General features: G+C 31.1%; 1 protein-coding gene across 1 annotated transcript in view; it reads right to left on the bottom strand.

Moving 5' to 3' along the window:
• The window catches only part of LOC134281371 (von Willebrand factor D and EGF domain-containing protein-like), a gene marked incomplete at its 3' end in the record, with an annotated part of 31,149 nt that extends 16,231 nt beyond the window's left edge, over nucleotides 1-14,918 (bottom strand). The window contains exons 1-7 of the mRNA XM_062763848.1: nucleotides 14,759-14,918; nucleotides 7,466-7,636; nucleotides 6,907-7,017; nucleotides 4,276-4,386; nucleotides 3,990-4,151; nucleotides 3,753-3,863; nucleotides 3,426-3,536 (exon numbers count right to left, since the gene is read on the bottom strand). Of these exons, the coding sequence (XP_062619832.1) occupies nucleotides 3,426-3,536; nucleotides 3,753-3,863; nucleotides 3,990-4,151; nucleotides 4,276-4,386; nucleotides 6,907-7,017; nucleotides 7,466-7,636; nucleotides 14,759-14,852 (871 nt within the window). The remainder of the gene's footprint in view (nucleotides 1-3,425; nucleotides 3,537-3,752; nucleotides 3,864-3,989; nucleotides 4,152-4,275; nucleotides 4,387-6,906; nucleotides 7,018-7,465; nucleotides 7,637-14,758) is intronic.
• Between the last annotated feature and the right edge of the window lie 1,262 nt (nucleotides 14,919-16,180).

Genomic DNA, 16,180 nt, shown 5'->3' with positions numbered 1-16,180 from the left:
TCAAAAAAATGATGCTAGTAACGTCACTGGAGTTAGTAATTTTTTTTAATCATTCCAGGGCCAGAATTCTATTACAAAAATCTACCAGTCGCTCATCTAAATCAATTGCCTTAGTAAGCATGCATGGGCACATATCAGTGGCAGATATGGGAATCTTGAACAAGGAAGGGAGGCGGTATATGGTTGGAGACCAAGGGCGAAAAGCGGAGAAGCTCTCAGGCTTTATAGTTTTATAGAAAAAAGTTTTCAACTTAATGTGAAACTAATGCAATGTCCTACAAAGTTTAAGACTTTTATATATATATAAAAAAATAAATAATAAAAAAAAATAAAAATAAAAATAAAAAGAAAAAAATTATTGCTGCACGACTCATAATATTTGATTTATTTAATTATCAGATTAAAGTAAACACCATTGAATTTCGACGTGACTTTAATTCACAGTCGCAGTGTTAAGGCTTTGCATGTTTCAAGATTGTCAATCATTTGTCGCTTAAAGTTTTCATTTAAAGATGTCATTCCGAAATCGCTGAGAATCTCTTCTACGACAGTTTTCCCGCCATTTTAGTGCTTGCGGAACGCGGAAAATACGTTATGCTCATATAAAGACCGAGGATACCCGCGTTCGCATAACGTAATAGTGAATCGACATAATGTAGAAGAGTGCGCACAGTATGGCATGAGCTTTTCACATCAGTTAATAAAAACTAAGATTGTCATAAAAAGTAAACATAACGAAATGCAAGTTGACGAAATAAAATTGTAGTATATGTAAATGTCATAAAGAGTTGATATAATGTAAAGGAAAGTTAACACGATGCAATAGTAGTGTGGGTTAATGTCATAAAGAGTTGACATAATGTAATGGAAGGTTGGCACAATGCAATAGTAGGGTGGGTTAATGTCATAAAGAGTTGACATAATGTAATGGAAGGTTGACACAATGCAATAGTAGTGTGGGTTAATGTCATAAAGAGTTGACATTATGTAATGGAAGCTTGACACAATGCAATAGTATTGTGAGTAAATGCCATGAAGAGTTGACATAATGTAATGGAAGGTTGACACAATGCAATAGTAGTGTTCTGCTATAAGGCAGTGACGGCGTTCCATAGAATAGCCTTCAAACATTAAGTATTCATGTTTCCTTCTTAACAATGATTGTTATTTCATCATAACAGTATTGGAAATTTATAATTTCATTTTATTTGCGAAAAAATGAATAAATCAAGGATTAGCAACATTAACAACCTTTCTTCAGAAATAACCAAATGAATATATTTCATAGATTCCTATTTTAATAAATAATTTAAATAATGTTTTCCATAGTTAGTGTTAAAAATATTTTGTTTGTGTTATATTTCAATACTATGATTTGTTTTTGTGCTTGATATAGAAAACAATAAAAATCTTGCTGCGTGTAATTTGTCGAGTATTTGGTCAAGTATTTAATTGCCATTCTCTGTAACCACTTAAACTTCGTTGCCACGCATGGTCATCGATTTTATTGAAACTTCACCCATGCTTAGTACTTGACACCAGAAACAAATATCAAACAAAATTTCGTTGCTAAGTGTCTCGGTTGCTATGGCAACAGCCGGAAAAGTTTGAAAAATCGAGATTTTCAGCCACTTTAAATCCTGACTGTGGCTTAATAAAAACTAGAAAAAGCAAACAAACCATTCTAACAAAAACATGACACCTTGATGTCACTTATACTGTGAAGAAACTGTTTAGAATATATCTCTAAGTAAGTGGTAACCAAGGGTACATTTGGAATACATTTAAAATGCTGAAATATGCTCAAAAACACTCCATATTCACTAGTGGTAGGTGTTACATGCTAAAACTCAATCATTGACTTAAGAAAAACAATGAAAATGTTTGACCTTAAGTATATAAGTATAAGCAATATTATTCTATAAATAACTTTTATGGTTGCCATGGTAACACAGTGTAACAATGCAAAACCAGTAACTAAGATTGGGTTAATGCTACTGTTTTGAGGAAAAACATGAAAATTCAAGACTGGCAAATATACATCCTTAGGACCTTGCAACACCAAAACCATAAGAAAAATTGGGTATAATTGCTACTTTGTAGTGTTACCATGGAAACAAAGTACTAGTGCTTAAAAGTGATTTTTTTCCGCTGCATTAAGAATTAAATTGCCATTTAATCAAGAAACAAATTAAAGAGCTCATCTGGAATAGTCTTATCTGTTAGAACTGAAGTTAAATATCATATATTGATAAAATTTGATGAATAAAACAACACTGTTGCTATGGTTACCAAGAAGAGAAAATGTTCGATTTTTTTTAACTTTATATCAATATTAAATCCTGTGTGCCAACTTCTTGCATCCACTTAGAGATTGGATGATAGTCAAAATTAAAAGTCAAGTTAGTTGTTAATAATTATCAATCATAAAAGTTTTGGGAATCTACATTTAAGGGTACGTATCCAAGGAAACAAAATATTTTTTACGTTTTTAAGCATATATTTTCTGCTTATTTCCATAGCAACGCTCTATTTAAAGAATCTAATCTGAATTTTTTGAAATGGGAAAATTTGGAGCACACCAACATCTTATAAAATTGATCATTAGTTATGAGGAAATGTGCTTTTTTTAAAAGATAGGATCTGATTTAAACATACAAGGTGTTACTTTGAAGGCTCTCTGGGGCATAAAAACCTTGACAACCATTGCCAACCAAAATAAAATATCATATTTTTTCGTGGTATGTGTTTCAAGGCTCTTTTTTTCTATTATTTGGTAACATTTCATCCTATAATTGCTTTTCATTTTTACGAGTATGACTTCATAAAATTCAATGAATATTTTTTTTTACTTTTGAATACTTTGTTACCATAGTAACGTATGTAATAGTTGATTTACCAAACATGTTTATCATGCATTTGAGATATCTTACCTTCAACTTTGGAAAACAGTCATTAACAATTGTTTGCTTTGCCGCAATTGTTAACTATGGGGCTCTAAACATGTTAAAAAATGCCATTTTTCGAACTTTAAGATATGTTGCCATGGTAACTATAAAACATAGCAACCAATTTTTGCCTGATTTTAGTTCAGGGTATCAGTGCCTTTTATCAAAGAGAGTTTGGAGAAATTCTGAGACTATGCGTGCCACAGCTCCTATATAAAATTTCAAATCATTACAGAGAATGGCTCTTAAAAATCAACTAAGAGGTTGTTTTTATAAATCCAAGAAATCATAAAATGTATCGCAAAATATTCTTTCGATGAAGAAACACACAGATGTAAAATACAAATTTTCCATTTAAAAAAATTATTTTATTGATTCTATATTTATTAAAGAAAGACTATACAATGTCATCTTTTAAACTCAAAACGTTTTTTTTTTTCGTTTTCATTATTAACTTTGGCACACGAATAGACTTACTATTTCTTTGACACATATACGTCCTTTTTTCGTGACATTTGCGATCATTCCAAAGACCAGATCCTTTGAGAGATGTTAGACAGTCTTGGTTACCACCATTGTTAGGCTGACCTGTAAAATGTATTGGTAAGCTAACAGTCAAAAAATAGAAATAGAAAAATATCAATTGATAGCTCCCAATCTCTACTATTTGTAGATTTTCAAGAATCCGTTCTTTATTACCATGCAGACACCAGGGGTATATGTGTTTATAAAACCCGTTAAAGTGTTTAACAGCATAATTAAGATAATTGAGACAACCATTCTAAATCTACCAAATTCACTTACCACTCATCCAGTAGGTGTTACTAAACAACAAGGTTGTTCCAGACCAAGACCACGTGCCTTCTCTGTGTCTATCAAATCCTCCGATCCAAAATTCATCCCCAGTATACAGTCCTGCAAAATATTTTTTCTCCATTTGTGAACCCTTATATTCTTAATTCTACAATAACACACTTTAAAAAAAAATCATTGTTTCTTAAACCTTCGGACACTACATACAAAATATTAAACTTTATATACCGTTCATGAAAGACTGTTCAGCAGAGTTTTGTATGCTAACGAGAACGGCTTTTTTGCCCTGACAACTTTTCATGGCGGTGGTCCATGTGAATTGCTTTGTGAAGTGTTTGTAACAATGCCCGTCTTTCACGGCCCAGGAAGAGTCACAGAAGGACAGAAAAGCTTTCAATTAGACACATAATTAAATTAAAATTATAAATGTATGATCATTTCTTTGTTTTAATGCTAATTGTTTTGATAAAAAATCATTTTACTTTGAATTTTTGCTGATTTTTTACTAACGTACTTCTCTGTTTACAGACAAATGCTCTCTGTTGTCCACAGTCACGGTCACTCCATTTTCCTTCGTTGTCCAGAGTAGTGCAGATTTCAACGCTGCCCGCGTTATCTGGTTCATCTGTAAAAAAGATCACATAGGAAAGACCATTCGACCTCACTCGTCAATAAGGTATCATCAACTTCTCAAACTACAAAACAACGGTCAAGTTGACGTACAACGATTATAAAGAACAGACAAAATACGGATCCCTGACAACACATTGGTATAAGGAGTAACCAATCCGAGTTGCTCAATCAAACTGCTGTGTCTGGCACGCCAAATTCACAAAAATGAGATAAACATAGTTTCACATTCGATAAACTAGGTTTATCGGTTGTAAACTATAGTTTACGGACTGTTAAATGTAGTAAACAACGTTAATCTATATTTCACATCCGTAAACCATAGTTTACGCGATAATCTATGTTTCACAACCGTAAACTATACTTCACACTGAAAACTATCATCTGCGATTGCAAAATATAGATTATCCGATAAATACAGTTTTACGATGTGTAAATTATAGTTTACAAACCGTTAACTATAGTTGACGATCTGATAAATATAGTTCCACGATTTGTGAAACTATGATTAACAACTCTTAACTATAGTTTACGATTGTAAACTATAGTTTACAAACGTTAATCTATGTTTATCAACAAAATCTATTGTTAACGCTTATTACAGACAAATAAACTTAAATTATCATTCGTAAACTATAGTTAACAACCGTTAAATATAGTCGTTAACTATCGTTAACCAATCGTTAACTATACTTTTACGGTTTGTAAACTATAGTTTACAGTCGATAAACCTAGTTTATCAATTGTGAAACTATGATTATCTCATATTTGTGAATTTGGCGTGCCATAGCTGTGTGCTAGCTACATTCATGTACAAAATATGTTAAAACCGTTTACAAATACGTGTGCAAGTAATATCTGCGATATTCACGAATAAATATTTACATCCACTGAATATTTTCTTCTTTATTTCTTAAGGTCAGACGGGACGTTCCTCAAAACTTGTTTTGGATATCTTCATAATGTATGAAAAATGTTCAAAATTTCGATAACATTCTGATTTCTAAACCAGTTTCTAAACGTTTTTAAAAAATCCGAACACTTATATATTTGTAATTAAAAATTATTTTTCTTCCCCAAATGATTATATAAGAAATACTACTCGTTGTATCTTGCAGAAATGCCTGGTAAGGTACCTCAATTTCTTGTGAGTAAACATGTTTAAGTAGCAATACCTCAATGACAAAATCTTAAAAAAAATTATCTAGTGTTAAGAAATGTCTCGTCTGTCCTTAAGAAAATCCATTGCGTTCATCACTGCATGAAATACAGTAGGCATATCACCTGTACAGATTTCTTGATCAGTGGCCGTTCCATCAATGAAACGTACAAAGACGTTCGAATCATTAACACAATAATTAATATTTTTAATCCTACTTAAAATGATAACTCAAACAGATATGAGACCGCGGAACATTAACTGTCAAAATTGGAAATATACACATTACGTCATTTCTATCTGTTACAATCAAAACATTCAGTGATAGACAGCGTAATGGGTGGGCACAATTCGACGCGAATTGAAATTGCAGATCGAAATTCATTTTCAATCCACCTCAACTACGCTAGAAGCCACAGAGTTACTGACTTTCCCAGAAGACAAATAATTTCAATTTTGGTACAGTTTGAATTTTTTTTCTAGTGTTTAAAAAAAATATTAAGGGACAAATATTTCATTTCTGCTCGGTAAATAAACTTTTGTTTTAGAAGAGGGGGGCTTAACAATTTTAAATAAAGTTGTCCAACATTTTTCAGTGAGAATAAGTATACAATTCATGCATTCTAATAATCCTTGAAATAAAATCTGTTGTCATGTAAACATTACATGACCTGACTCCCCAAGTTGATAATCAAATATCTCCTGAAAAATAAGCTTTGTCTTCTATCATTTTTCTCGCCCATAAAATTATAAGCTAAAACTCGTATTAATGTGAACTTCAAACAATATGTATTCGGGAGTTGAAATTATTTGATTTTGGATCATATATTCACTCTTAGCTATCAAAACAGTTCTGGTGGATTGAAAATGAATTTCGATCTGCAATTTCAATCCGATGTTTTCCAAACGTCCGCGTCGAATTGTAGCGTAGCTGAGGTGGATTGAAAATGAATTTCGATCTGCAATTTCAAAATCCCATGTTTTCCAAACGTTCGTGTTGAAATGTACCCTTCCACTATCACTGAATGTTTTGATTGTAATAGATAGAAATGACGTAAACTGTATATTTCCAATTTTGCAAGTTAATGTTCCGCGGTCTTAATATAAACAATAAAATGTCTTACTTTCTTTGTTATAACTGGAATGAACGGTCTCAGCTATTGCAAAAAAAAAAAATACATAACCCGCTTACGCAGGTTATGTATTTTTTTCTGCAACAGCTGCTTCCGTGTATTCCAGTAATAACAAAGAAAGCATTTTATTGTTTAACTAAAGATTGCGCATCTTCAATCTCAGAAGCAGTCGAAAGCAATGAAAATTTGTGAAAACTATTACATTTTATATCCCCAGCCTTACTAGTATTCCAGTTGGTGTAATTCCAGTATTGGTGACTGCCATACCACAACCACTGGCCATTTACGAAGATACTAGAGGCACCTATCCAAACATCCCTTCCATTGACGAAATCTGAAGATATACACATGCGTATGTAAAAAAGATGTTTTACTTTATCATACAATTAAAGTAATGATTTTATTCATTAATAAGTTTTAGATATACCAAGAAATAACTTATTTTTTCGAGGCGGTTTGATTTGTTAACATATGTGTTACGAGACCATGAATTGATATCCTCAATAAAAAGTAAAGAATTTCAAATTCAAAACAAATCACAAACCAATATTTTTTTCTAAATTAACCAAAGTTTGACCCTAGGAAAATATTTGATTTAATGAAATCATCATCATCATTTTATTTAAAAAAAAAAACGCAGTAATTTACACGTCTTTTAAAATTACCTTCATCATAGAAAACTTTTATTGAAATTGAAATTTTAAATATTTTGAATCTTTGCAATTGTTTGGTTTGGTACAAAAATCCAAATCCATTCTTTAAGAATAAATTTTAAACTTCACCTTGCAAGAAATTTTGTTCACTCTCAGAGGCAATGTCCACCAAAATGCTGTCTTCGAGTTGACAATACCTATAGGCGCCAATCCAATCTTTTACCGACGTGTACAGTCGGTAGCAATTCCTGTCATACTGGGTCCAGTTTGAGGCACATGTCAGTGGTATTTCTCGATGTTCTATAATATTGGGATTAAAAAAACTGAGCGATTAAATAATCATAGAAATGTCAAGGAAATCCAATTGGTTCATTATTTTTTTATTAGTAGCTCAGGATGCATATACATTTTTTTTTACAAAATGAAGTTCCCTCAAATTCTATGTGTTCAGAATTACTGTCATAATTCATTAAAATAACCGTATTTATGTTTACGTATGATTGATCACACTTGGTATCTTATAAACATTTGGATTTATATACTCTGTCTGATTAAAATGTTTAAGAAGTTTAATCTTAAACAATAAATAAGTAGAATTCTAGAATTTGTATACTTTATTTTCCTTATATCAATTATATTAATGTTATGAAACAGAATCTAATTAGATTTTACAGTTTTTATGTAAAATCTTGCTAAAAAACTTAACTCGAATTTACTACTTTGGAGTTTTGAAATTTTTACTAACACCTTCCATAATTGCATATTCACCAGTGAAAGAGATGGCATCGCAATATCACACCTAATCATGTTAATGTATAATTTGCCAGTAATAAAGTATATTTAACCCCTGATAATAAAATGTAGAACACAATCCGATGTCTGTCACGAAGAAGTGGCAAGGATGTACAATATAACGAGGTGTTATTTAATTTTACAACACCGGATACGTTTATGTTTATTCTTGCTTCGCTGAATGTCTCCTTTCTATGTAAGAAATTAGAAATCATCTACCCCCGTACCCTTAAACCTTTCCAAAAATACTGGTTGAAGTAAATAGCATTTATAAGGGGTATAAGGAAGATATGGAAATAACGAACAGTATTCAATCTCAACGTCAATTAAACATTATACAAAATAAGAGCAGAGCAAACACGGACCTCCGAAACATCAGAAGTGGGATCAGGTGCAATGGAGGAGTGAGCATTCCCTGCCGACCGGTCACACCCGTCTTGTGCTCATTGTCATAATCAGGAAATAACGGAAAAAATCCGTCGTCAATCCAGTGTATAAAGAGTGGACTAACAATTGGTATGGAAAACGTCAGTCAGCATTTCATTCAATGATAAATTGTATTTGCTGACAAGGTCAATGTATCGACCATAGAATTTACGAAATGATGAATTTAAACGAGACTGTTGATATTCTTGTTTCATCAACTTGCTTGTCAATAATTTACCTTGTTTAAGAAATTGTTCATACGTAGAGCATGCTCTTGCGTATCGAATCAACTGAGATATATATACTCCGTATGCAGGTGATGAAGGTATATTGCTGCATAAGTAAGGGAAGTTGACGATAGAAAAGTTAAAGTCATCACGTTTATCATATAGCTTGGTTGTTAGATTACCATTAGTGTCCTTTTCAAGTAAACTATCCTACTATGAAGCAGAAGTGTCGGACTCTGTGGTATCTTTTATCTCAAGGCCACAGCAAGTGTTTTCACCTTTTCACGAATAAGATTTTGCATAAATTCTGCTTCATATGAATATAAAAATAAGTCTGCTAATAAAGGAGCGCAATTTGTACCCATGGGAATTCCAAAAGATTGTTGGAATACCTGGTCTCCAAAAACCACATAGATTTTGTCAATCAGAAACCCAAGCATCTTCTTGATGTCAACTTCAGAGTACTTTTGTGTGCAATCAGAATCTGTTTTAACAAAATAATTTTTCAAATGACCAGTGACGAGGTAAGTAAATTTACGAGTTTCATTTTTGTTGAAGAAGCAGCTGTCAATGATATCAAAAAGTCTGGATTTTAATTTGTCGTGGGGAATTTTTAACTGCATGTATTTATTATTTTTTTATTTAGGTGCTAGATATCTGCCTATATTTTTAATGATTAAATATAATTTTTGTGAAGATATTTTTCATGAGAATGTGTCCTGAATCAAGTTTCTATAAAAAATAAAGATTTTGCTTATCGTATGACCAAAAATGCTAACAAAAAGCATATTTAAAATCGGTCGTCTAAGTTCACCTTGTTCTGGAACGTTGGTGTGTATACACTTTTACTATTGAGATTGTTGAGCGTATTTTAAACATTAAATATTTCGTGTAAAGAAGCTATAAATCTTGCAGTGTAATATACATTTACTCAAATAAACATTGAACAAGTATATCATGCAACTTCGTGACTACAAAAATTTTTGGAAAGTGAGAAATATAGCTTGGCAAGGAGATTACATTGAAGTCACTTTTTAAGATTACCAACACATTTTTCTTTTAATATAGTTCAAATCAAGCAAATAATCACTATCAGGTTCTAATGGAGAAAAGAAACAAGTTATAATATAATATTAACATAAAAATATTATAGGGAAACATTTAGAGTCACTCGGCAAGTTTGTTTATTTTAATAGATTAAAAAATTTTTAAAAATTTTAGCAATAGTTTATGAATGCCAACATAATTCGGAGTAAAAGATAAATTGTTTTGTTATAACGGTCATTATATCAAACTTAGAATGAACAAAAATGGTCATCTTCCAATAAGATATCTGATAGCTGATATCTTTATATCATCAACGTATGTAATGCATCGGTGTAAGCATTTTATATATAATAATGTGTATTGTTTTTATTAAGAATCTTCTAGGGAAATCTTTTTCAACCCTTAGAATTTAGCAAAAATAAAACTTTAAATGTGAAAGGGTAAATTACAATGATACATGTAAGTGTTGTGGAAGAGGTTTACATGTATAATTTACATGCTTTGTCAACAATGCAACAATTTTCATTTTATACGTCTCAATGTGCTTAAAGTCTTTTTTTTGAGTTCTTGGAAAGGTCTTATTAATTTTTTAAAAAGCTAAATTTTACCCATAAAAGAGTTTTTAAATTACATATTTAAAGAAATTGAGGTTCTTTTAATCTAACTTAACTGATAGATACCGATGTTAATTAACTTTTTAGGAAATTAGAAGTCATTTATATTGTTTTGCGATCAGGGCTGGAATTCATAAAGATATGTAAGATTTGTGCTAAGTTACACACTTAAGTATAAATAAATTCTTAGTTAAGAAATATATCTTAAGTCATATTCATAAAAATTCTACTGTATGTGTAATGCTACGTTAAGTTTAATTCTGAAGACATTAGAGCATTTAAGTTAATCGCCACAGCAACATATGGAAATTTCTAAAGAAAAGTGCACTCTTTTGGGATAAAAGTATTTCTTATCTACTTAGAGAGACCGAGTCTAATTATTTCTACCCTAGGAATTTTGATAATTTTTTGCTTATTAATTTTTACTGTTATATTTATTGTTTTAAGATAAAAAAAATCAAATGTTTACTACCCAGATTTCTTAGGGGGGCATCTCAAAAGTTGTCAAATTTACTATTGGACACTATGGGAATTTATTGGATTTAATTTAAGCCCCGCATTATTACATTTTCCCCATATATTTTGTATTTCTGCCCTAGAGATTTCTTCTGCAGTCAAGTAGATGAAAGTTATTGTAAAAAATCAACAAATTGTGAAATTTCAAAAAAAGTTGACAGTCTAGTTTGGTCGCGGTCTTAATTACAAAGTTTATTTTTTCGATGCATGCCTAAAACCTCTAAAATTGCCATATTGTGGTATAAATATATATGTATATGAATTATCGACGCAGATATTTTTGGTGAAAATAGCAATATTTAGATTGCTAGTATGCTTCCTCTGATGTTCTGTTAACAGTTTTAGGTAAAATATCCATGGACGTCTGCAAATATATAAGCGTCGTGCATTGCGTACAAAATCGGAAAACAGTGACGTCGTTAGAGCCATTTCAGCGTTTTTTCCCCCAAATAATTGTCGTAAAATCACATTTTCAGACCAGTAGGCGTGACAGATAATGTTAATTTTTATACTGAAATCACAATATTTGTGGAAGGTGTATTGTCGCATTTATGACTACATGAGGTTGAAAAGCTGCGCAAAAGTCATGAGCACTCTAATTAAACGCGGCCTCGTTAAGAACCTCCTGAGGACATTTAACTTTATAAGTCAATACTTATGCACTAAGTATATTTATGAATTGCAATGAAGTTTTTGTACCAAATTTAAGTAAAATCGAGAAGTTAAATGAAAATACATAGCTTAAGTGATTTTTTCAACTTAAGAATATACTAAGAAGTTTTATGAATTCCATCCCCGAGAAAAAAAAAATCTTTATACACTATGCATTGTTATGTTATAGGGAGAGGTGCTTTTAGCCAAATCACCACCCCTTTTGTGAAAGAACTATATGCGGTATATTGCATATATTTGCCCCCACAAAAGTCAAATTTTAAACTTGCCTGAAATGTGCTGAATTCAATGAATTGTATAAAAAATATAAATTAACGGAAAATATTATAGTTTCACAGCAGCGTATTCACAATTTTTGTTTTTATGACGTCAGAAACTAGTCCGATTTTATACCCTTTTTTCAGAAAGAGGACAAAATGGACAAAATTTCAACAATTTTAGCTTTAAAATTTATAGAGCGCAATTTTGTTCAGGAAAAATATTGACATATTTCATTGATATTATCATTCTACACATTATATCAAAATATTGATCCTGAACACACATGCGTTCAGTGACTTTTACTCAAAATATCGACGAAATATGTACATTTTTTCTGTAAAATTCATAAAAAACTGAAATTACATCATGTTTGTGACGTCATAACGTACATATGGCGTCATTACTTATGAAAATATTCAGTGCTTTGAAGTCAGCATATACTTCCCTGTTTTTAAAGAACTTAATTAAATATATCTCCATTAAAGTTTGATTTCGGGGGCAAATATTGGTTAATACCGAATAAAGTTCTTTTTGATAATTTTAATTTATTGAAGCAGTACTCACGATAAAGATTTCTTAATTTTTGCAAAGTATTGTGCAAATTGTAATTTTTCCTTAGCTTTTTTGAAAGTTTTTTAAAGCTTCATATAAAAGATTGTGAGCTTGTCCATAAGCTTGAAAATGGGAAGCATATTATTTTAGTTTTGTCTTAAAATCTGCAATTAGGTAAATCTATATTTTTTAATTAACCCCTTCACTTACACATAGGTCAAGTTTGACCCAATTAGTCGTATTTTCTTTAATAGATTAAAAAAAAAAAGAAGTTTTATTTATAGTTCATGGATTTAATAAACCAGGTTTTATTCCTATTGTTAGACTGTATAATTAAATTATATTGAAAATAAATTATTTGTATTCATATTTAATACATGTATCCTCAGGTGTTTTTTTTTATTAAGGACTGCTTCTTGGTAATCTTATTTCACTCTTAAAATTTAGGCAAAATGTCCGATTAATGTGAAAAGGTTAATCACGATACGAGTACATGTATAATAATTATGGAAAAAGGTAAATTAAAATACATTGTCAATGGTCATTTGCAAAGTAATTCTGTTAAAAAAATAATAGTTTGATTAAAAACAAAAGAAACTTCGAAATTGATCTTAAGAGAATAATTTAACAGTATATGGAATATAATCTTCGGACGATCTTTTGGAATCTAATGAAATTCAGGCCCTGTTCTTCACAGATAATTCAATTCTTATAAAAATTGAAAAAGGTGTTATAAAACAAATTGTGATCGAGTTTAAGGATTCATCACAGAGTCTTAACCATCTGTTTCATATTTGAAAGTTTAACTGATGAAAAATATTAATTGCATACAAACAACTAAACCTTGTTTCAAACTTGACGACTTCAATTTCTCCATATCTAACTTCTCTTATAATGAAGCAATATCATTAACTCTTGCCTATGGGCTGTACGTCTCCAAGTTGTTTCGAAACAGAAGAGCATATTTACGTAAAATTTCTTGAAAAAACCCCGAAACATCCAAACTGACAATTAGGTTAATATACAAATATATAAACAATTTTTTGAAACTTCAGAGTCAAATAAGATTTACGAGTTCCATTTTTGTTGAAAAAGCAACTTTCAATCATTTCAAAATCCTGGAAATTAATTCATCGTGGGAATGGTAATAGAAAAGTTGAAAATTTTTAAGTTTTAATGCTTGTAACATACATCTGATACATTTAAACAATTCTGACAACGTTTCAAGGTCTTATTTTTCAATATACTAGTTCCCGACCATGACAATACAATGCATGTGACCGTTTGAGAAGATTCTCAGTTCTTCAAGGTATGCGATCTGAAATCTTATGTTTTAAGGATTTGCATTTGCTCTGCTTACAATGCGTATTATTTAGCTGGACTTTGAGCATGTTAATTGTTCCTTCGTTAACATCAGAAAGCATTCTTTTATTTTGTTCTCGTAAACGTTTGCCTTCGTAATTTTTTGAAACCACAGCGAGGTTAAAGCATTAAAATTTTGAAGGAAATTTACATCGTATAAGTACATGGACAGATTCATTAAAAATGTGAGGAAAAAATCTATATGATAAATCATAGCAATTATTAGTATTGGACATTTGATGACGGCGTTCTTCGTAAAGTGGTCTCATTTGAACTCACCTCCTTGATCATAAATGGTCTTAATATTTGAAACGAGGAAGACATGCAAATGCCAAAATTATGACGAAACAATAAAAAAATTCAGTAAAACTTATAGATTGTGAAAATAGTGCCTAAAATTTCTGGCTTCCGAGGAAATATATCTTGACATGTCGTCTGCGTTGCTCAGGGGTAGAGCATCTGCTCTCCCACTGTAGGTCTTGAACAAAGGTTCCGTGTTGCATCAGATGCTGGTAAGAAAAAGATCCCCCACAGCTCAATGATCTTGAGTGCTGAGTTTAGATCAAAATTGACAGCTCTCCAACGGCAGGTGGTGCCGTCCCCATATGAGTGAAAAATTCTCCAGAGGGACATTTAACGACAAGCAAACAATATCGTTCTCACCATTCTCAAGTCTACAATTGTTTCTTAAAACTTATTAAATATTCTGGAGGGTATCCTTATGTGAAGATTTAAAAAAACCCCTCAGAATATGCTTTGAGTTTTGAGTAAAACTTATTCACTTATTGCTGGTTACTAAACAATCACAAGAAGTTAAGTAAAGAAATCCTCCTAAGTATGTGAATGACTTAAAAAGCTTGCAAGGTTTAATGCTATAGTAGTTTAATATTTGAAATGAAACTGTTGTCATAGATTAAATCCGCATCATTTAGAAATTGACAAAATGCTCCTACCTTGACCTGTCACGAGGCTGATCAGGAAACACAAGAAAATAATTCGTATTGCTGAACTTGAGTGAGCAAATGGATTACAACAGAGAGTCTTCATGTTAGAACAACAGACTTTGCTTATACATGAACATCATCTCCCATCTAGAAAGCAAAGTAACTTTTTCTGAACCGTAGTGTGTGTAAAAATGTAAACAGTGATGCTCCTTGTAATATTTCTGCCCCTTATTTGAATATCAATTCTTGCTTTTTTGACAGTGGTTTGCATACAGTGATTATTCAGGTAAGGTTTCTCAGTGTTGGGGGCGGTGTCCGTGATAACTAAACTTTGCAGAATATTATGTGTTACTGATAGCTTAAAAGACAGGTCTCCATGTGATATTTACATGGTATTAATATAATGATGCAAACTACGAAAATGATTATAGAAATATGGCTAGTAAGACACATTCGATATAGAGAGACAGACCATTTATTGCTCAAGAATTTGATTTTATTTTAAAAAATGTTAATTGTGTGTTTAAAAAGAAATTCGAACAATAGAATTACTCTTCATTATAGTATCTAATAGTTCCAACTAACAAATCTCGTAACAATGTATTCTTCCCTTATAAATAAGACTCTATACAGTGTAGTCATTGCATTTTAGAAGAACTTTATTATTAACGCATTTTAGAAGACCTTGATAATTATTTAAGAGTTATCCAATTTAAATAAATCTAAAGAATTTAAGTCTTTAAATATTTCTATCCTCATGACCTCATTGTTCTGGTGATTCATTGAAAGTTTGTTCCCGACGGAAAAAAAGCACAAATGGTAATTATAGCTGTTAATTTGTTTTCTGTATTTTCTGAGAGAACCTACGATGCTTTTATTGACATTCAAAATTCATATCATATACATTCGGAAAACCATTTTTCTTGTTTGATTGGTCCATGGTGGGGGTTGTTTTCTTTTATCATAAGAAAATATTGATGTATGAATCAGCAAAACTATGGTTAGACAATGGTTAGAGAGCTGTGAAAAAAAATTGTGATGTCTGTTGACACAAATGCTTTCATATGATCACTAGCTATATATTGTTATTTTTTTTTTTTAGTAAAAATGATAGAATTTTAAAAAAGACAAAGCAGGTGTAATACTGTTGAACACCTGTATAAGATGAAAAAAGTAATAGTACATTTCACATGATTTATGAACATAAACGATGGATTTCATTTCAGCTTTGTAGATTGAATCTCCTCATTATGGATGCATATAAATATGCATTTGTTGACTAAGTTCTGTACCTAATTTTTATTACCTTACAGTATTTGGATTTTTTTTCCCTACACGCAAGTTAATGTTTGACCCTTGACAAATTCGCTAAAATATTTCAAACCCCCGCATGCAAAATTGTCGTTACCCAAGTTCTTTAACTGTCTATGT

Source organism: Saccostrea cucullata, unplaced genomic scaffold (genome assembly GCF_032062105.1).
Source record: "Saccostrea cucullata isolate Sc308-1 unplaced genomic scaffold, CSIRO_AGI_Scuc_v1 ctg10719, whole genome shotgun sequence".
Lineage (NCBI taxonomy): Eukaryota > Metazoa > Mollusca > Bivalvia > Ostreida > Ostreidae > Saccostrea > Saccostrea cuccullata.
The sequence above is the reverse complement of the archived record's forward strand: the minus strand, read 5'-3'. Positions and strand labels throughout refer to the sequence as shown.